This window comes from Coffea eugenioides, chromosome 4 (assembly GCF_003713205.1).
Source record: "Coffea eugenioides isolate CCC68of chromosome 4, Ceug_1.0, whole genome shotgun sequence".
NCBI lineage: Eukaryota > Viridiplantae > Streptophyta > Magnoliopsida > Gentianales > Rubiaceae > Coffea > Coffea eugenioides.
This window is the reverse complement of record NC_040038.1, coordinates 3,183,459-3,204,983: the sequence shown is the minus strand read 5'-3', so window position 1 is coordinate 3,204,983 and position 21,525 is coordinate 3,183,459. Positions and strand designations below refer to the sequence as shown.

The 21,525-nt window shown below is 34.6% G+C and overlaps 5 protein-coding genes across 5 annotated transcripts; all 5 read left to right on the top strand.

Moving 5' to 3' along the window:
- The first annotated feature begins 55 nt into the window (after window positions 1-55).
- Window positions 56-1,774, top strand: LOC113767914 (spore wall protein 2-like). Its single transcript, XM_027312118.1, has 6 exons — window positions 56-83; window positions 193-285; window positions 617-923; window positions 1,019-1,218; window positions 1,347-1,661; window positions 1,704-1,774. Exons 1-6 carry the CDS (start codon window positions 56-58, stop codon window positions 1,772-1,774), a joined length of 1,014 nt encoding a protein of 337 aa, XP_027167919.1.
- A 75-nt stretch (window positions 1,775-1,849) lies between these two features.
- Window positions 1,850-4,491, top strand: LOC113767913 (uncharacterized protein DDB_G0290685-like). The gene is made up of 9 exons (XM_027312117.1): window positions 1,850-1,949; window positions 2,069-2,247; window positions 2,340-2,448; window positions 2,512-2,675; window positions 2,870-2,962; window positions 3,130-3,370; window positions 3,571-3,938; window positions 3,984-4,122; window positions 4,289-4,491. The coding sequence occupies exons 1-9, from the start codon at window positions 1,850-1,852 to the stop codon at window positions 4,489-4,491; spliced, it is 1,596 nt and encodes a 531-aa protein (XP_027167918.1).
- Window positions 4,492-4,567: 76 nt separating this feature from the next.
- LOC113767912 (prostatic spermine-binding protein-like) lies at window positions 4,568-5,432 on the top strand. The gene is made up of 4 exons (XM_027312116.1): window positions 4,568-4,583; window positions 4,676-4,878; window positions 5,069-5,180; window positions 5,350-5,432. The coding sequence occupies exons 1-4, from the start codon at window positions 4,568-4,570 to the stop codon at window positions 5,430-5,432; spliced, it is 414 nt and encodes a 137-aa protein (XP_027167917.1).
- Window positions 5,433-5,483: 51 nt separating this feature from the next.
- Window positions 5,484-8,276, top strand: LOC113767911 (serine-aspartate repeat-containing protein F-like). The gene is made up of 7 exons (XM_027312115.1): window positions 5,484-5,588; window positions 5,837-6,079; window positions 6,193-6,412; window positions 6,497-6,637; window positions 7,170-7,595; window positions 7,727-7,900; window positions 8,020-8,276. Exons 1-7 carry the CDS (start codon window positions 5,484-5,486, stop codon window positions 8,274-8,276), a joined length of 1,566 nt encoding a protein of 521 aa, XP_027167916.1.
- A 6,142-nt stretch (window positions 8,277-14,418) lies between these two features.
- Window positions 14,419-18,642, top strand: LOC113768587 (DNA replication complex GINS protein PSF1-like). The gene is made up of 7 exons (XM_027313005.1): window positions 14,419-14,565; window positions 14,853-14,964; window positions 15,689-15,756; window positions 16,834-16,989; window positions 17,098-17,260; window positions 18,058-18,204; window positions 18,284-18,642. Exons 2-7 carry the CDS (start codon window positions 14,890-14,892, stop codon window positions 18,308-18,310), a joined length of 636 nt encoding a protein of 211 aa, XP_027168806.1. The 5' UTR covers window positions 14,419-14,565; window positions 14,853-14,889; the 3' UTR covers window positions 18,311-18,642.
- Window positions 18,643-21,525: the final 2,883 nt, after the last annotated feature.

The following is a 21,525-nucleotide window of genomic DNA, read 5'->3' as shown; positions in this document are numbered from 1 at the left end:
GAGGAGGAAGTTGGGGAGGATGATTAAAGTAAGATTTTTAAAAATTTAGTTGATCATGAGGAGGAAGATGATGCTGGTTTTGAGTAAGAAAATAATACCGAAAATTTTAAAGGAGACGATGACAAGACTAAAGTTTCTAATGGTTCAGAATAAAAGGAACTTGATGCTGGTTCTGAGATGATGCTAATTCAGATGCTGGTTCAGAGGAGGAGGGACAAGATGTTGCTGGTTCGGAGAAGGGGGAACAAGATGTTGCTGGTTCAGCGGAGGAGCAAGATAATGCTGGTTCGAACGGGAAAGTTGATGCTTAGGATTTCGGTGAGGATGAGGCTAATGAGAATGATCATGGTATGGTGATCAATGAAAGGGAGGAGAAGAAAATTGAAGACAATGATGATCATCAAACTGAAGATAATGATGAGGATCAGACTGCCTCCTGAGATGATCCTAGTGAAGTCGTTGACTGAGATATTTGAAACTAATTAGAGATGCACCAATTGTTAAAATTTTAAATGTTGTTTTCGAATATGATTTAAAAATTTGTTGTGTTGATTGAGTATTAACTCACATAGAACTGTACTATGTGCTGTAACTTCGAAATTTGGAATTAATCTAGATAGTGAAAAACCTTTTTTGAATGAGCCTATTGCTTCCATTAAGGCGCAACGGGATGATGACTGTGAGAATGCCAATGATGGTTTTAATGATGATGACATTGAAAATGCAAATGATTTCAATGGTTATGGGGAGGAAGTTGGGGAGAATGATCAAAATAAGATTATTAAACATTTAGTTGATCATGAGGAGGAAGATGATGTTGGTTTTGATCAAGAAGATAAAGTCAAAAATTTTGAAGGAGACGATGACCAGACTAAGGTTTCTAATCATTCAAAACAAAAGGAACATGATGCCGGTTCTGAAAGGCAAGATGATGCTAGTTCAGATGCTGGTTAAGAGAAGGAGGAACATTATGTTGCTGGTTCGAAGAAAAAGAAGCAAGATGTTGCTGGTTCTGAAGAGGACAAGATAATGCTGGTTTGAACGGGAAAGATGATGGAGAGGATTCCGATGAAGATGAGGCTAATGAGGATGACAATGGTATAGTGATCAAAGAATGGGAGGAGAATGAAACTGAAGACAATGATGATTTTCAAGCCGAGGGTAATGATGAGGATCAGTCTGCCTCCTCAGATGATCCTGGTGAAGTCGTTGACTGTGGTGTTTGGAACTAGTTAGTGAGACACCAATTGTTGAAATTTTAAGTGTTTTTCAAATGTAATTCAGGAATTTGTTGTGTTGATTAAATATTAACTCACATTGAACTGTACTATGTGTTGTAACTTTAGAGTTTGGAGTAAATCTGGATAGTGAAATTTTTTTTTTAAATGATCACATTGCTTCCATTAAGGCACAACGCGATGATGACTGTGAGAATGCTAATGATTGCTTTAAAGATGATGACATTGAAAATGCAGATGATTTCGTTGATTTTGACGAGGAAGTTAGGGAGGATGATCAAAGTAACGATTTTAAAAATTTAGTTGATAATGAGGAGGAAGATGATGCTGGTTTTGAGCAAAAAGATAATGCTGAAGATTTTGAAGGAGATGATGACCAGACTAAGGTTTCTAATGGTTCTTTACAAAAGAAACATGATGCTGGTTCTGATGGGTAAGATGGTGCTAGTTCTGATACTGATTTAGAGGGGGAGGGGCAAGATGTTGCTGGTTCGAAGAAGGAGGAGCAAGATGTTGCTGGTTCAGAGAAGGAGTAAGATGATGCTGTTTTGGGCGGGAAAGATGATAGAGAGGATTTCGGTGAGAATAAAACTAACGAGAATGACCATGGTATGGTGATCAAAGAAGAGGAGGAAAAGGAAGCTGAAAACAATGACGATCATCAAGTTGAGGATAATGATGAGCATCAGACTGCCTCCTCAAATGATCCTGGTGAAGTCGTTGACTGAGGTGTTCAGAATTAGTTAGTGAGACATCAATTGATGAAATTTATGTTTTATTTTCAAATATGATTCAGAAATATAGAACTGTACTATATGCTGTAACTCCAGAGTTTGGAGTAAATCTGGATGGTGAAAATTTTTTTTTGAGTAACCACCTCGTTTTCATTAAGGCACAACGTGATAATGACTGTGAGAATGCCAATAATGGATTTAAAGATGATGACATTGAAAATGCAGATAATTTTGATGATTATAAGGAGAAAGTTGAGGAGGATGATCAAAATAAGGTTTTTAAAATTTACTTAATCATGAGAAGGATGATGATGCTGATTTTGAGTAAGAAAGTAATACCGATGATTTTAAAGGAGACAATGACCAGACTAAGGTTTCTAATGGTTCAGAACGAAAGGAACATGATGCTGGTTCTGAGGGGTATGATGATGCTAGTTCAGATGCTGGTTTAGAGGAGGAGGGGCAAGATGTTGCTGGTTCGGGAAAGGAGTAAAATGTTGTTAGTTCAGAGAATGAGTAAGATGATGCTGGTTTGGAAGGGGAAGATAATGGAGAGGATTCCGATGAGAATAAAACGAACGAGGATGACCATGGTACGGTGATCAAAGAGAAGGAAGAAAATGAAGGTGAAGACAATGATGATAGTCAAGTTGAGGATAATGTTGAGCATCAAACTATTTTCTCAAATGATTCTGGTGAAATCGTTTACTGAGGTGTTTAGATTTTATTAGTGAGGCACTAATTTTAAATGTTGTTTTCAAATGTGATTCACGAATTTGTTGTGTTGATTGAACATTAACTCGTATAGAACTGTACTATGTGCTATAACTCCAGAGTTTGGAGTAAATTTGGATAGTGAGAAATTTTTTTTTGAATGACCACATTGTTTCTATTAAGACACAATGCGATGATGACTTTAAGAATGCCAATGATGGCTTTAAGGATGATGACAGTGAAAATGCAAATAACTTCGATGATTATGAGGAGAAAGTTGGGGAGGATGATCAAAATAAGATTTTTAAAAATTTAGTTGATCATGAAGAAGAAGATGATGCTGGTTTTCAGCAATAAAATAATACCGAAAAACTTGAAGGAAACGATGACCAGACTAAGGTTTCTAATGGTTCAGAACAAAAGAAACGGTTGCTGGTTTTGAGGGGCAAAATGATGCTGGTTTAGAGGATGAGGGGCAAGATGTTGCTGGTTCGAAGAAGGAGGAGCAAGATGATGCTGGTTCAGACGGAGATGATGATGGAGAGGATTCCGGTGAAGATGGGGCTAATGATGATGACCATGGTATGGTGATCAAAGAAGGGGACGAGAAGGAAGCTGAAGACAATGATGATCATCAAGTTCAGGATAATGATGAGGATAAAGCTGCCTCTTCAGATGATTCTGGTGAAGTCATTGATTGAGGTGTTTGGAACTAGTTTGTGAGGCACCAATTGTGAAAATTTTAAGTTTTATTTTCAAGTGTGATTCAAGAATTTGTTGTGTTGATTGTACATTAATTCACAAAAAACTGTACTATGTGCTGTAACTCCAGATTTTGGAGTAAATCTGGATAGTGAGAAAATATTTTTTAAATGATCACATAGTTTTCATTAAGACCCAACGCGATGATAACTGTGAGAATGCCAATGATGGCTTTAAGGATGATGACATTGAAAATGCAGATGGTTTCGATGATTATGAGGTGAAAGTTGGGGAGGATGATCAAAGTAAGATTTTTAAAAATTTAGTTGATCATGAAGAGGAAGATGATGCTGGTTTTGAGTATGAAGATAATAACAAAAATTTTGAAGGAGACGATGACAAGACTATGATTTCTAATGGTTCAAAACAAAAGGAACTTGATGCTGGTTCTGAGGAGCAAGATGATGCTAATTCAAATGCTAGTTCAGAGCAGGAGGGGCAAGATGTTGCTGGTTCGGAGAAGGAGGAACAAGATGTTGCTGGTTCAACGGTGGAGTAAAATAATGCTAGTTCTAACAGGAAAAATGATGCATAGGATTCCGGTGAGGATGAAACTAATGAGAATGATCATGGTATGGTGATCAATGAAAGGGAGGAGAAGAAAATTGAAGATAATGATGATCATCAAACTGAAGATAATGATGAGGATCAGACTGCCTCCTCAGATGATTCTGGTGAAGTCGTTGACTGAGATATTTGAAACTAATTATTGATGCTCCAATTGTTAAAATTTTAAATGTTGTTTTCGAATATGATTTAAGAATTTGTTGTGTTGATTGAGCATTAACTCACATAGAACTGTACTATGTGCTGTAACTCCGGAGTTTGGAATAAATCTAGATTGTGAAAAAGCTTTTTTGAATAAGCCCATTGCTTCCATTAAGGCGCAACGAGATGATAACTGTGAGAATGTCAATGATGACTTTAAAGATGATGACATTGAAAATGTAGATGATTTCGATGGTTATGGGGAGAAAGTTGGGAAGAATGATCAAAATAAAATTATTAAAATTTTAGTTGATCATGATGCTGATTTTGATTAAGAAGATAAAGTCAAAAATTTTGAAGGAGACGATGACCAGACTAAGGTTTCTAATGATTCAAAACAAAAGAAACGTGATGCCGATTTTGAGAGGTAAGATGATGCTAGTTCAGATGCTGGTTAAGAGAAGGAGGGGCATTATGTTGCTGGTTCGAAGAAGAATGAGTAAGATGTTGATTCTGAAGAGGAGCAAGATAATGCTGGTTCGAACGGGAAAGATGACGGAGAGCATTCCGATGAAGATGAGGCTAATGAGGATGACAATGATATGTTGATCAAAGAATGGGAGGAGAATGAAACTGAAGACAATGATGATCATCAAGTTGAGGATAATGATGAGAATCGGGCTGCCTCCTCAGATGATCCTGGTGAAGTCGTTGATTGTGGTGTTTGGAACTAGTTGGTGAGGTACCAATTGTTGAAATTTTAAGTATTTTTTAAATGTAATTTAGGAATTTATTGTGTTGATTGAATATTAGCTCACATTGAACTGTACTATGTGCTGTAACTCCAGAATTTGGAGTAAATCTGGATAGTGAGAAAATTTTCTTTTTAATGATCACATTGCTTCCATTAAGGCACAATACGATGATGACTGTGAGAATGCTAATGATAGCTTTAAAGATGATGACATTGAAAATGCAGATGATTTCGATGATTATGACGAGAAAGTTAGGGAGGATGATCAAAGTAAAGATTTTAAAAATTTAGTTGAATGAGGAGGAAGATGATGCTGGTTTTGAACAAGAAGATAATGCTAAAGATTTTGAAGGCGACGATGACCAGACTAAGGTTTCTAATGGTTCAGTACAAAAGAAACATGATGCTTGTTCTGATGGGTAAGATGATGCTAGTTCAGATCCTGGTTTAGAGGGGGAGGGGCAAGATGTTACTGGTTCGGAGAAGGATGAGCAAGATGTTGCTGGTTCAGAGAAGGAGTAATATGATGGAGAGGATTTCGATGAGAATAATACTAACGAGGATGACCATGGTATGGTAATCAAAGAAGAGGAGGAGAAGGAAGCTGAAGACAATGATGATCATCAAGTTGAAGATAATGATGAGCATCTGGCTGCTTCCTCAAATGATCCTGCTGAAGTCGTTGACTGAGGTGTTCGGAATTAGTTAGTGAGGGACCAATTGATGAAATTTTAAGTTTTATTTTCAAATATGATTTAGAAATTTATTGTGTTGATTGAACATTAACACACATAGAACTGTACTATGTGCTGTAACTCCAGAGTTTGGAGTAATCTGGATGATAAAATTTTTTTTGTAATGAGCACATTGTTTTCATTGAGGCATAATGTGATGATGACTGTGAGAATGCTAATGATGACTTTAAGGATGATGACATTGAAAATGCAGATAGTTTTGATGATTATGAGGAGGAAGTTGGGGAGGATGATCAAAATAAAGTTTTTGAAATTTACTTAATCGTGAGGAGGAAGATGATGCTGATTTTGAGTAAGAAGGTAATACTGATGATTTTGAAGGAGACAATGATCAGACTAAGATTTCTAATGGTTCAGAACGAAAGGAACATGATACTGGTTCTGAGGGGCATGATGATGCTAGTTCAGATGCTGGTTTAGAGGAGGAGGGGCAAGATGTCGCTGGTTCGGGAAAGAAGGAGTAAGACATTGTTAGTTCAGAGAATGAGTAAGATGATGCTGGTTTGGAAGGGGAAGATGATTGAGAGGATTTCGATGAGAATAAAACTAACGAGAATGACAATGGTGCGGTGATCAAAGAGAAGGAAGAAAATGAAGCTGAAGACAATGATGATCATCAAGTTGAGGATAATGATGAGCATCAGGCTGTCTTCTCAAATGATTCTGGTGAAGTCGTTGAAGAGGATTTTGGTGAAAATGTAGATGATTTCGATGGTTATGAAGAGGAAGTTAGGGAGAATGATCAAAGTAAGGTTTTTAAAAAATTAGTTGATCATGAAGGGGAAGATGATGCTGGTTTTGAGTAAGAAGATAATTCCGAAAATTTTAAAGAAGACGATGACCGGACTAACGTTTCTAATGGTTCAAAACAAAACGAACATGATGCTGGTTCTGAGAGACAATATGATGTTGGTTTAGAGGAGGAGGGGCATGATGTTGCTTGTTCAGAGAAGAAGGAGCAAGATGTTGCTGGTTCAGAGAAGAAATAAGATGACACTGATTCTGACGGGGAAGATGATGAAGAGAATTTCGATGAAGATGGGGTTAATGAGGATGACCATGATATGGTGATCAAATAAGGGTAGAAGAAGGATGCTGAAAATAATGATGATTATCAAGTTGAGAATAATGATGAGGATCTGGTTGCCTCCTCATATGATCCTAATGAAGTCATTGACTGAGATGTTTGAAATTAGTTAGTAGTGAGGTATCAATTGTTAAAATTTTAAGTTTTATTTTCAAATGTGATTCCGGAATTTGTTGTGTTGATTGAACATTAACTCACATAAAACTATATTATGTGCTATAATTTCGAATTTGGAATAAATATGGATAGTGAGAAAGTTTTTTTGAATTAGCACATTGCTTTTTTCAAGGCAAACGCGATAATGACTGAAAATGCCAATGTGGCTTTAAGGATGATGACATTGAAAATGCAAATGATTTCGATGGTTATGAGGAGGAAGTTGGGGGGAATGATAAATTAATATTTTTAAAAATTTAGTTGATCATGAGAAGAAATATGATGCTGGTTTGGATCAAGAAGATGATGTCAAAAATTTTGATGAAGTCGATGACCAGACGAAGGTTTCTAATGGTTCAAAAGAAAACGAATATGATGCTGGTTCCGAGGGGCTAGATGATGCTAATTCAGATGCTGATTCAAAGGATGAGTGGCAAGATGTTGTTGGTTCAGATAAAGAGGAGCAATGTGTTGTTGGTTCAGAGGAGGAGCAAGATGATGCTGGTTCGGACGGAAAGGATCATGGAGAGGATTCCGGTGAGAATGAGACTAATAAGGATGACCATGGTATGGTGATCAAAATATGGGAGGATAATGAAGCTAAAGACAATGATGATCATCAAGTTGAGGATAATGATGAGGATCAGGCTGTCTTCTCAGATAATTCTGGTGAAATCGTTGACTTAGGTATTTGGAACTAATTAGTGAGATACCAATTGTTGAAATTTTATGTGTTTTTTTCAAATGTGATTTCAGGAATTTGTTGTGTTGGTTGAAAATTAACTCACATAGGACTATACTATGTGCTGTAACTCTAGAGTTTGGAGTTAATCTGGATAGTGAGAAAGCTTTTTGGAATGAACACATTACTTCTATTGTGGCGCAACGCGATGATGACTGTGAGAATGCCAATGATGATTTTAAGGATGTTGACATTGAAAATGCAGATGGTTTCGATGGTTATAAGAAGGAAATTTGGGAGAATGATCAAAGTATGGTTTTAAAAATTTAGTTTATCATGAGGAGGAAGATGATGCTAGTTTTGAGCAAGAAGATAATGCCAAAAATTTTAAAGGGGACGATGACTAGACTAAGGTTTCTAATGTTTCAGAACAAAGGGAACATGATGCTAGTACTGAGGGGCAAGATGATACTAGTTTGGATGTTGGTTCAGAGGAGGATTCAGATACTGGTTCAGATGAGAAGGGGCAAGATATTGCTGGTTCAGAGAAGGGGCAAGATGATGCTGGTTCAAACGGGGAAGGTGATGGAGATGATTCCGATGATGATAAGGCTAATGAGAATGACCATGGTATGGTGATCATTGAAGAGGGGAAAAGAAAGCTGAAGACAATGATGATCATCTAGTTGAGGATAATGATGAGGATCAGGCTGCCTCCTCAGATGATTCTGATGAAGTCGTTGACTGAGGTGTTTGGAACTAGTTAGTGAGCACCGATTGTGAAATTTTAAGTATAGTTTTCATATATGGTTTTAGGAATTTGTTGTGTTGATTGAACATTAACTCATATAGGACTGTACTTACCACTAAAAAGTCGAAACAATTTTCTACTTGATTATGCCTTGTTAGTAGTGCTGCGATTGTAAAGAAAGGATGTTGAAAATTTTAAAGTGATGCGGTATCAGGAATTTGTTGTTTGGATTGAACACTAACTCGTATAGGACTCTACTTACCACCGAAGAGTCGAAATTTTTTTTAACTTGATTATGCCTTGTTTGTAGTGCTGCGGTGGTAAAGAAATTATGATATCTATCCTTGTACTATTGTAAAAGTCGGATCATAGTCGCTCTTGTTATGAGTCTTTATTGCCAGTTTGCTATTCATCTTGATCTGTTGTGAAGCAACAAGTAGATCAGGAAAAGGTACAAAATCATAGCAAAAAATGCTAGTAATTTTAAGGAGGAAAAGTAAAACGAATGGAAACAGCTCTATATATACTTACATATCCTTCTTTCTTGACTCTTATCTTCTTTTTCTTATCTAGATGGGATTGATATCTCAAGCATGAAACAATTAAACTATAATCTAAGTGATATTCAGGTTGCAACAAACAATTTCGATCTTTGGTAATAGGCTTGGTGGAGGTGAATTTGGATCAGTTTACAAAGTACAGGAATATTTGGTGATTCATTGCAAGAATGCTTATATATTGGTCTTTTATTGGATTCTCAAGGCACATGCTAAGAGGTAAATTGTTCTTACAATTCTTTTTTTTCTCATATGCTCTAAGGATACAATTCCTAATGGATAATAGCTATGAAGAGACTATCTAAAAGTTTGGTTCGAATAATTTAAAAATGAAATTCTCCTAATCGCAAAGCTTCAGCACAAGAATTTGGTACGAGTACTGGGCTATTGCCTGGAAGGAGAAGAGAAGACTCTTATCTATGAACGTGTTCCAAACAGAAGTCTTAACTACTAATGTTATAGGAATACATAAACAAAAATAATTTAAAAAATTCTCATCCATACAACATATCAAAAATAACTTACAAATACACACAAAAAAATTTTAAAAAATAAATTCTACAACATTTTTCACCTTTCACCACCCTCCCCCACTACCACCAATACCTCTCCCTCACCACCACTCACCATCGTCGCCACCCCCTCCCTTCTCCTTCCTCCTCTCCCTCCCTCTTCTTCCTCCACCCCTCTTTCCCTTTCCTTTACCTCCTTCCCTCCCTTTTCCTGCCACTCTCCGACTCTCCCCTTTCTCTCTCGATCTGGTCTCGATCAGAGGTAATGATCTAGTCGTGGGTAGATTGCGACCAAATCGAGGGAGATAAGGAAAGACTGGGAGTGGAGGGAAAGAGGATGGGAGGAGGAAGAGGGAGGGAATGGTTGCGGTGGGGGTGGTTATAGATGGTAGTATTAATTTTTAAAATGTATTTTAATTTTAAAGGTACTCCAAAATATATTCCAAAAATCTCTCCAAAAAAATCTACAATAAAAAGTTTTTCATATACACTGTTCTAGTAAAATATTTCAAAAACACCTTAAAAACAGCTAATTCAAATGGAGCCATATTTTTTGTCTGTTTTAATCCGTGCTTCGATTTTTCTCTTTTTCCCTTCTAATTTCCTTCCGCTAGGTGAACACATTAGTAAGAAATACCTGATTAACTGCATCAAAGCATACAAAAGTGATGAAAGATAGTAACCCTGTGGAAAGCTTTATCATACTTCACGAGATTAACAGGGAAGTTTTTGGTTTCATGATGATATAGGCAAAAACAAGCAACAGACAATGGACTAGTCAACATAATACGAGATCATAGAAGGAAGGTCCAAAGACTTCTTTATCTACATGACGACACACTACTTAGAATTATCCATCGCGATCTAAAAAGGTCGATGCTATACCAAAATTCACCATCTTTGGATGCAAATATTCATATTTGCATCTAATAAGACGTTGCTAGATAGGCTTACTCTGTGCTCAAGAAGACACTGAGAAAAGGCCTACATGGCCATAGTAGTACTCATGCTCAACAACTCTTCATTTTAAGGCAAATTCTTGAAAACTTTCAAGTGACTCTCATTTGAAAAGATATACAAGATAATCTGAACATGATTTGCTGCAACTTAGCTGTACTCTATATTAAGCTCTTTCACGGTTTTCCACGAATAGGAGCATGAAGCCGGTCCTTATACTTTACTGTTCCCCTACTCACTTCACTATTTTGTTCTCCATTGTAACTTTTGATTTAGGTATTCAAACATTCAAGAAGAGTTGCACTCTTGCTCTCTCTTCTCTCTAAACCGCAGGAAAAAAAAAAGAACTAATGCTCTAGTAATAGCAGCAACTAAAGCTATCTATATTTAGTATTTTCCCCATAAAATTAAGGCCTTGTATAAGCAGATGGTAAGCTTACATGAAAGGAATAACGGATGCAAAAAAGGAAGTAAAAGACCAAGTACAACCATTACCTTTATTTACATGCCAAGTCAATGTCAAATAATGGACATATGCTAGAGGGGGTTCCTTTCTTTCCTGTTGTATTTATGGATGAACTTAAGGATTTATGAATTGTATACAATTTTTTTTTCGAGTTTTCTAATCCTTTGACTAGATTAATCACTTGAAAACTTAAATAAGATAAAATTCTTAACTATAAATTTGAAAACACATTTGATGTGTTTTTAAGGTGTAAAATGCTATTATCTTTCTTGTAAAATTCTCAGACAAATTTTAAATTTTTTCATAATTATTTGGAATTTAAATTTTTTTTCATATTTCTTATGCAAACTGATGACATGAAATTATTAAAAGGTCTTTCAAATCTTATTAACACTTTGTGATTCTAATTAAAAAATCACATCATTCAAGTGTTCAAAAGTTAAGAGATTAACTATATTTGTTATATAAACAAAATGGTTCACATGAAAAAGGCAATATTGAAATGAAAATATATTCTTTATCCACAAATGAGTTTTTTAATAATATATTTTGAAATAGGATGGTAATGTTACAAAAAATAAAAATATGGGAGGTAAGCGATCCTTTTAAAATTTAAGGGTACTATTTATCACAAATCTTTTAAGGAGGTTTCTAAAATTATCCCATTTTTAAAAGACAAAAATTTTTCTTTTTTTTTCTTTTTTTGTGCAATGGAGGGCCAAAGGCCCATTGCATTGGCGTAAAAGGCCCATAGCACATTAACTAGACGAGGGTTTGTCACGCCATAGACATCTTACTCAATCCAAATTGGAATTGGACATCTAACAACTTCTGGGTTGCATTGATCGAGCCCTCTCTAAATTTATTTCTCGAATTTGCCCCTTAAATTTTCAAAGTCTGCTCCCTTGAGCCAAGCAGAAAACTTTTTTATTTGCAAATCTAAGGCGATCCCAATTAAATTAACTATGCCAAAAAAAACCTATGCAAATATCCTTGGAAGTGGAGATGTGGAGAAACAATTGCAAAATAACAGTTCTTGTCAAAAAGTATTTTATCTGTGCTCAAAATTTTAGTCATCTTGTCTAAACTATTTAAAGTTTTTTTTTTTTTACTATGTAGCTGCTGCTACAGTAGGTTTTCATCCATATGATGCAGTAGACCATAAAATTCTAGTGTTTAAATTTTTATTTTAATTTTTTTATAGAATAATTTCATTAATACTGTCAAAATTTTAAACATACACAGGTGTGGTTTTGGAATCAAGGCTTCGTTTTTTTTGTTTGGATTAGTTATTTTTAAAGGTGTTTTTGAAATAGTTTAAATATTTTACTATAATAGTGTACATAAAAAATTCTTACTGTAGATTTTTTTTTTTGTATTTTTTGAGAAATTTTTGAAATATATCTTGGGATATCTTTTAAAATTAAAAATTTTTTTAGAGTTTTTTAAAAAATTAACACTACTATTTACAACAACTATTACCCCCACCCACCGCAACCATCACCCTCTACATCCTCCTGTCTCTCTTCCTTGTCACCCTCGCCTTTCCCTTCCCTTCCCCAATCTGGCCCCTCTCCTCCCCTCTTCCTAATCACAATCTAGTTGAAACTAGATTGGAGGAGGCAAGGGAGGGGCAGGGGTGGCGAGGAAGAGAGACAGAGAGAAGGGGAATAGAGGAGGAGGAAAGAGAGGGAGAGAGAAGAGGGAGGAGAAGGAGAGGGAGAAGAAACGAAGAATGAGAGGGTGGTGGCAATGGGGGGTGGGATTGGTGATGATAGGTGGAAAATATTATAAAATTAAAATTTTTTTTTTATTTTTTTGGTATATTTGAGAGTTGTTTTAATATATTGTATGGATGAAATGTTTTGAAATTATTTTTATTTGTTTATTACTGTGATATTGTATTTGAAAAATAGGTGAATCCAAATGGAGCCAAAAAAATTCAGTTAATATGGCTCTGACACAGCTCATTTTCCAAACTGTGCCTACCATGCTGAATTAGCAAAGCAAGAAATAACTAATTTTTTTTAAAAAATGTGCTCAACTGGTGTGGTTTCCAAGTGTTAAAAAATGGCAAATTACACTTTACCCCATGTAGTTTAGTATTTTTTTACATATCTCTCATATAATTTTAAAAGTTATACATAATCCCTTCATTATTTGGATTAAAATGTCAAAGTGATGAAAATGATCATTTGTAACGGAATCACATAAAATGTCAAAAATACCCTTATGTAAAGTTGAAAATTATTTATTAATCAAAGAGAATTATGTGTATATTTTAGAAACCATAAGAAAGTTATATGGTAAAATATTAAATCATAAGGGGGTTATATGGTAAAACATAAAACCATACGGGGTTAGTGTATCATGTATTTATAAGAGTAATTTTGACATTTTCAAAAGTTTCATTACGAATGATCATTTCTGTCACTTTAACACTTTAATTCAAATCACGAGGGGGTTATGCATGACTTTTGAAACTATAGGGGAGTTATGTAAAAAAATACTAAACCATAGGGAGGTAAAGTGTAATTTGCCTAAAAAAAAGGCTACACCTAGGTTGTTGTGCCAACACATTTTTTTTTTAAATTTATTTTTTTTCTGTCAGCACGACAATTATAATTTGGAAAATGAACTATGTTAGAGCCATATTAACTGGATTTTGCACACTATTTGTAGCCTTTTTTTTTTTAGCGTGCCAGGTCACATTAAAAAAAAAATATATTTTTATTTTCTATTACACTGAATCAACATGACATGCATAATTTGGAAAATGAACTATGTTAGAGTCATATTAACTGGAATTTTTTGTTTTTGGACAATATTCTCAGAAATTAGCCCAAGATAGGGGAGCTAAAGACGTTGTTAGTTTGTTTTTTGGCTTAAGTTTTTTTTTTTTTTGCCTTTTTATAGTTTTCGTTGACAAACCACACAGAGAAACCGTAGTGAGATTCATATAAATTACCCAACACTTGAGCAGGACATGTGAAAAGGTATGCCATTGTAACTTGTAGTATATCATTATTTTTAAATGGGTTAATTCCACTTTGTCCCCCTAAACTTTGGACGATTACCCACTTCAATCCCTAAACTTTAAAATGGGACACTTAAGTTCCTAAACTTATAAATACCTTCCACTTAAGTCCCTAAACTTATAAAATGGGACATTTGAATCCCTAAACTCTTATAAAATGGGATACTTCGACCACCAACGGCATTCAGGATTTGTTAACAATTTTCTTTAAGTGGGAGGTATTTATAAGTTTAGGAACTTAAGTATCCTATTTTAAAGTTTAGGGACTAAAGTGGACAATCGTCCAAAGTTTGGGGGGACAAAGTGGTATTAACCCATTTTGTATTTGAGGTTGTATGGATTAGATGCTTTTAGTAGCATTTTTGAAATGTATTAACCTAACATTCTATTTTAAAAACTTATTTTTGAAAAACACTCCAATCCAAGCACAATTTGGAAATATTCTGTAAAATTAGCCCCTATCCTGTATGGCTGTATCATTTATTTCCTTTATGTTATTTTGGAGGCGGGGCGGGGCGGGGCGGGGAATGCATTCTCAAATAGATCTAAAGCTGAAAGCTCGTCAAAAATTTCCCGCCAAAGCATCCCTCAGCCGGCCATAACCAATTACTACATGACAAACACAGCTAATTACTCCAATCACAAAATTTTCTCCTTCCTATCTCGCTTATCCCGTCATTTCTATAATTCTTTTGGTAAGGTTCAATTTTCATTATTTCAGCTTGAATTATCTCTTTTATTTTTTTTCGTTCAAAATTTTTCGCACGAAAATGTACGGATGTACTAATTTTGATAATTTCACAAGTGTATTGGACTTTGAAATAGATCTGTATGGTTTAGAGATCAATTTCACGCATATGATACAGAAGCTGTATAATTTGTCGTGCCATTTAGTAAGAAGATTTCAGTCTACTTGTGAACTATGTAAATAGAAGTATATTCCTGTGGAGGACCTGTTTGATGAAATGCTTATGTGGTGCAGTTGAACCAGAGAGTCGTCTAATTTTCAGTCCTGAGGAATGTATGGGAAAAAGGGAAGCGAATTAGTGAAAGAACTTGCGAGCAGTGAACCTGGACAACTCACAGCTTTTAATGTAAGTGTCTTCAATCTGTGGCATGTTGGGCGAAAGGGAGGGTGGTTTAATTGATAGTTCACTGCATAGAAATGCATTGGTTTTGTTGGTTTGTGTCCTGGTCATTGTAGCTATATGCAGTTTTTTCAAGATAGGCTAACTGAAACAAGAATTGGCCAATTGGTTGTGTCCCAAACGATGTTTAGTTGTGTCTTTGGAGCTGGAAATTGTCACCACTGTTCTGTTGTGCTGCCACTTACTTTAGCTAGAAAAGCATATCAGGTCCCTGAAATAGTAGAATAAGGATAATTAACTCTCAAATGCTGGTGATATATCTGAGAGTTAAAAATACAAATTCACGGACAGATTTTTGTGGGACCATAATTTCAGCATGAACTGATGCACAAATGGAGTTCATTTTCTAGTTTAAGCAGAAAGAAATAGTTTTGGAATTCTGATGTGAAGCCTGCATAATCATCGACTTACTTTGCTTTTGCCTCTCATTTATTGTGTCACAGAATATGCATATCATAGATTTGTAGGTTGTTGTTGCTCTAATCTTGTTTGGCTCTTGTTCCTTCACATAATTTTGTATGTCTTTGCTTATTCTCATCAGTGTTGAACTGTTGGGTATTCATTTTGAAACTTTAAACTTGTTTCTTATCTTCGCAATTGAAGTATTTATCCAAGAACTTGGCTGATTGAGTTTTGTCCACCTTTTGTTTCTGATATTTTCTCCATGCAGAATGACCTATTTGCCCAAGTAATCGATGAATGTACAGGCCACCTCCATCACCTTGGCTCATTGATAAGGTAAGTTTCTTGTTGAATGTGGGCCATGTGCTGCAGCCTCTTTTAGATGTCCTTGCCTGACTTTCCATCTTCATTCTTGTTTCTGACCCTCTAAACGATAGATAGACAGTCACCAAGGAAATAAAGAGAAGAAAGCATCATTTTGCTGATAATCTGATTGTTTACATTGCTGGTTGGTTTTTATCGTAATTGTACTAAAAAAAAGTCCATTTTTCATGAGTGCCAGACAACTCATCCTTTCTTCATACTTTAACCCAAAAAAAAAGGAAAAGAAAAAGCAAAAAAAAAAGTGAAGTGAGATAGTTTTCAAGCAATTTAAGACCAAAGGAATTACTTCAGTCCACTTGATTTGAATCTTCAATGTAATATAATGTCCTTATTTTGATGAAAATCATGCCTCATGTTTAATGGTGTAATAGATTGAATTTTTTCCAAGCAGATACACTGCAGGCTTCATCATCCGATTCCTTTATTGTTTCTTTCTTCTCTTTGTGTTTTTATTTCCTTTTTATACCAGAAAGTGTGCAGGTCCCAAAAACACATGGTTTCTCCTACAAAAATGACTTCTCCATTGGCGAATGCACTAGATATTTACCTAAACCAGTAGGCTGTTGGGCGGATCCCACATTAGCCCCAAGACATTGGTCTCTAACTAGAAAAGTAAATGCTTGAGCTTGAGAAGCTTCTAAGATTCTCTTTTATGACCATTTTGTCTTGTCGAAAGGCTAGGTTTTTACACAAAGTAGCTTCTGACTTAACTGAAACAAGTCTTACTTTTGGAAACTTGATTTAATCACAACTATTAAATCGGTGGCGGGTTAGCTTATGCTTAATTTCTGGCTTTAGTTGAATTGAACTATACTAATATTCCTTAGAAAAAAGAAAAAGAAAAAAAGAAGGTACTTAGTTGTCTTCACCTGGCGATCCCTTGTTTCTTTGATCTCTCTCTCTCTCTTTCACCTATGGATGAGATGCAAGTGCATAGATCATTGATATATAGCATCTCTGGTCTTCTTGTGCCTCAGGGGCGCATGTGGTCAACCAATTCAAAGCATTAATCATATTGATATGATGCAGGAAAATTGAAGAGCTAAAGAAGATTGAAGAGATAAAGAAACTTAATAACCAGGAATTAGAAGAATCAGAAAAACAGTTGCTAAAAGCTCACAACTCGGGGGCACTCATCCACCACCTTTCTCTACTCCGCAACAAGCGTTGTTTGATGGCTTATGTGTATGTAGATACATCTGCTTCACCATTTTTATTTCAGTAAACATTTCTGAGTCCTCTTTGTGTGGTTTCATATCTTGCTTAATAAAATCTGCATCTGTGACTTCATAGGTATAATAGAGCAGAAACTATACGAAGTTTGGGATGGGCTGTTGAGAGAGTTCTGCCTGAAGAAATAGAAGAGAAGCTCACTGGCTCTGAGAAAGAATATTTCAAGAACCATGCTGCAAGTTTACAATCTTATATGTCAGAACTTGATCTTGATTTAGCTGTGGTAAGAATCTATCTCCTCTATAGCCTTAAAAATTGCTAAACAACTGTATTGCTGCGCAAACTAACTAATTCTATATGATGATCTTCATTTTGATTAGCTGTGGTAAAAAACCTATCTCCTCCATAGCCTTAAATTTTTAAGAAATTTCACTGTTTAAGGAACTATAAGGCTCATTGGAATGAGGAATATAGCAAGATCTTAAGCAATTGTTAAACGACTGTATTGCTGCACAAACTAACTAATTCTGTATGATGATAATGTCGTGTGAGACTTCTCCAAGTGACATGCTAATTGTATGAGGAACTTAGCCAGCTTTATGCAACTGAATTCTGCACTTTTGGCATTTTCTTTTGCTTATCCAGTGACCAGCAACTATGACTAAATTAGCCTTAAAGTCTTGGAAGATGGCATTTTCACAATGAAGATGAATGCATTCACAAACTGGAGTTAAAAGATTTATTGCTTTTAGGTGTAGCAGTTCAACCTGCTGCTATTTTGCATTCTAGGAAATTGATTTCTCCTGTTCTTGTACCTGAAGAGATGTGTATAGCTCCTTAAGTCCCTTTAGGCATTCTTCTTTGATAGGAAGTTTGTATCTTGCTTTATCTTATTTTCTCTTCATTTTGGATTGGACGAGGAGGCAGATAAGAAACAAGTGTCTTGCATTGAATGATGTTTCAGTATGATTTGATGCAAAGTCTGCAGATTTTTTGATTAATTTGCGACTGGTTTGCAATGTGAACTTGTTCTTTCAAAAAGACTGCATATTGTCTCAAATGTCTTTCTGCCAATGCCAGGACATGGTCCCGCCAAAAGATCCCTACATCAAAGTGAGGGTACTAGAGGATATTGGAAATGTTCTGCTCAGTGATCAGTCAGCTAACTTAGCTCGCCATGCAATTCTTTTTCTCAGAAGAACTGATGCTGAGCAATACATCTCCCAGGCAATTTTCACTCTTATGTTGTGGTACTCTTGTATAATAATTTGCCCAAGATCTCAGTATAATGTGTCCTGGTTCACAGGGCTTAATGGAAGAGCTGACTGGTTGAACCAAGTGATTATGGTTCTTTCTGGACAAGAATGGCTTCAACTTATGCTGTACCTGTTTGTACAAATTTGTTTTCTAGGAGAATAATCCGAAGACTACATAGATCAGTTACTGCCTGCAGCGAACAAGAGGAATCCCAAGGGAATTCGAAGGTGTTCTGAATTTATTTTTTCCAAGTGAAACTTTCCTTTTGTTTGACTTGCTGATCTGACATGGTAAGATAGATGCGAACGGTCATTGTGGTGCTTTGATAGCTTTGATCTTTATCTAACTTGTAACAATTTTAATTTATAGTCATTCGTAATCTTAGTTGACATCATATGGTTATCGCAACACTGAAGCAACATATGCAGATTGCAGAATATTACTTTCTCACGTTGTAATCTAAATTTTAATGTTTTTTTATCCCAGTTAACAAATCACATTGTAGCAGTAAATTGTAAAATTTAAACCTAATTGATTGTGGATGTTGAACATATTTGATTAATCAACGCTTCTATATTTGTTTAAATAATTGTACCCGAAACTCTGAATTCTTTGTATAATGACGATTAAGTCCTATCTCACGCTTTCTCCAGAGTAAGTTTAATTCTCATACATGAAATTACCTTCTTCTCACCACATGCTTTCATATTCTTCATATTCAAGCGACAGGGAGATTTCCGAGTGTGTAAAAGGTACTTCGAATCATTACCGTTTGACTCGGAAGTGTTTTAGAACATTTTATTACGATTTTGGTGAATCATGTGACATGCAATTATAACTGAACGATCTTTTCTTGGATCGCTACCAATACTGAGAACAAAATAGGAAAAATATTAGCAATTACGCAACTGAATGTTTATTCCTCTGGAATTCTCTAACACTTTCTCAACACCGTGCAAAACATTTAACGTTTATTCCTCTGGAATTCCCTAGCTTACCTTCTCAACTCTTTGCAAAGCATTTGTCATGTAATTTGAGGACTAACTCCATTTTGTACTTCCAAATTTGTATCACTTTCTTACTCTGCATTCTAAACTTTAAGTTTGGACATTTTGCACTTTAAACTCTCAATTTTGGACATTTTTCATTTTCTACTCTCAAATTTGTCCCATTTAAATTTAATCACTAATTACTTTTTGTTCTAACTACAAGCACTTAGCTGTTTTGACCACTATTAATTTTGCTAAAATTATTATTGATTAGACTTAAATGAGATAAACTTGAGTATTTAGGTCCTGTTTGATAACTCAGTTCAACACTTAAATTTAATAGTATCATATCTTAACATATTTAGACCGTTTGATAACCAAAAATTGGACATCTGAATTAATTAAGTGACACTGAATTTTTTAGGCAAAACTTGCTCTCAAAATTAAGTGATAAGTTATTCACTTATTACTGAATGTGATATTAGATTTAATACTTAAATATATTAGATTTAATACTTAACAATTTAATAACTTAATGGATTCAGAATTCAAATTTTAGATTTCAGACTTTATTTTTCAGATTTCAGTTTTATCAAACGTATTCTTAGAGTGTAAAGTGTTCATAATTAAAGTTTAAGATGCAAAGTAGGAGAGTGATATATGTTTAGTGTGCAAAGTGGAGTTAGTCCTAAAAGGGTTGAGATCATATGTATTTCTTGTAGTTGCTTCTTGCTATCCGTTTATTATTATTCTAATATGCATTCAGATTAGGGGTGCAAACAAGTCGAACCGAATCAAATTTTAGTCTAATCAACTTGAACTCCAACTTAATTTATGAAGCTCGAACTCGAGTTTGAACTCGACGAACTCAAAATATAAAGGTCGAACTTGAGCTTGACTCAAATTTGAGTCGAGCTCAAGGTTTAAAAAAATAAAAAAATAATCATTTTATTTTTAAAAAATGAATAAAATAATATTTTTTAACAAATAGTAAAATATTATGGATATATATATGTAATTTTACTATTAAAATAATAATAATAATAACAATAAATAAATAAATAAATAAATATATATATATATAATCTAGCCGATTCGCTTACTAATGAGCTGAACTTTGAACTCGAGTTCAATTTGGTCAACTCGACTTGAGCTGCTCGCAAGCAGCTCGATTCATTTGCAATCCTAATTCTGGTAGAAATTTTTACTGACTGAGTTAACTTGGTTAAGTTGATCAGTATTTTGGATTTATAGCTATTGGCGCAACTTGCGATTATTTTGTGTAATTAATGTTATTGGTTCTAACTTCTAAGTTCGTGCCAATATCATATCAATCCCTCGAAACTTACCCAACGATATATTTGAAATGGGAAACTGTTGTACTCTCCTAGAGATATTTTATCATTTGTTTGCATTTTTCTTCTTTCTTTTTCTGGTGCATTGGAGGACCAAAGACCCATTACAAGTTTACTAATCTTTTATCATTTGTTTATATTTTGGGATAATATAAAAAATCACCCTTGAGATTCTTCTTAATATCATGTAGCACCTCTAAAGTTTTAAAAACATCTCTTACCTCCTTTACTTTTGTTATTTGTGTAATAAAATTAAAAAATCCCTAAATTACTCTTTTGCATATTTTGCTAAATAAAAAAAAAATTCCTAAACCACTTTGTTCACTCCAAGAAAAATCACCACAAAAAAAAACAATCGCTAGTAGTACCTCAACATCACAAATCTATAGACCATAAAAATTATAAATTTGAAAAATAAAAAGATATTTGTAAATAAATATACAAGCTCCAATTTAACTCTATATGTTCAAAATCGATTTCTTATAAATCTTATATTTTTTCTCAACTTCGTCTCAACTAATGGCCCAAGCCTTTAAGTTGTACTAATTGTTATAAAAATCAACTCAAAATAAACAAAGAAATCGTACTTCAGTCTATCACAATCATAAAAGTTCAAAAGATAAACAAACCTCAATTTCCTATAATTTAAAAATAAAAAATCACACAATCATCCATAAAAATGAATAAGAGAGATTGTCGGAGAAAGAGAATAAAGTGGCTTTTGTTTCTTTTTTTTTAAAAAAAAAAATTTTGAGCTCAATTTATTTGAAATATGAATTATGTGTCAAATAAGGATCAATATAGTTCTTTGCAATCACTAGGACAGGTAAGTGATTATTTTTAAAACTTCAGAAGTGTCAAGTGATATTGGGAGAAATCTCAAAAGAGGTTTCTACTATTATCCCTTGTATTTATTACTATCATAGAAGACTTTGTGCATAGTAATG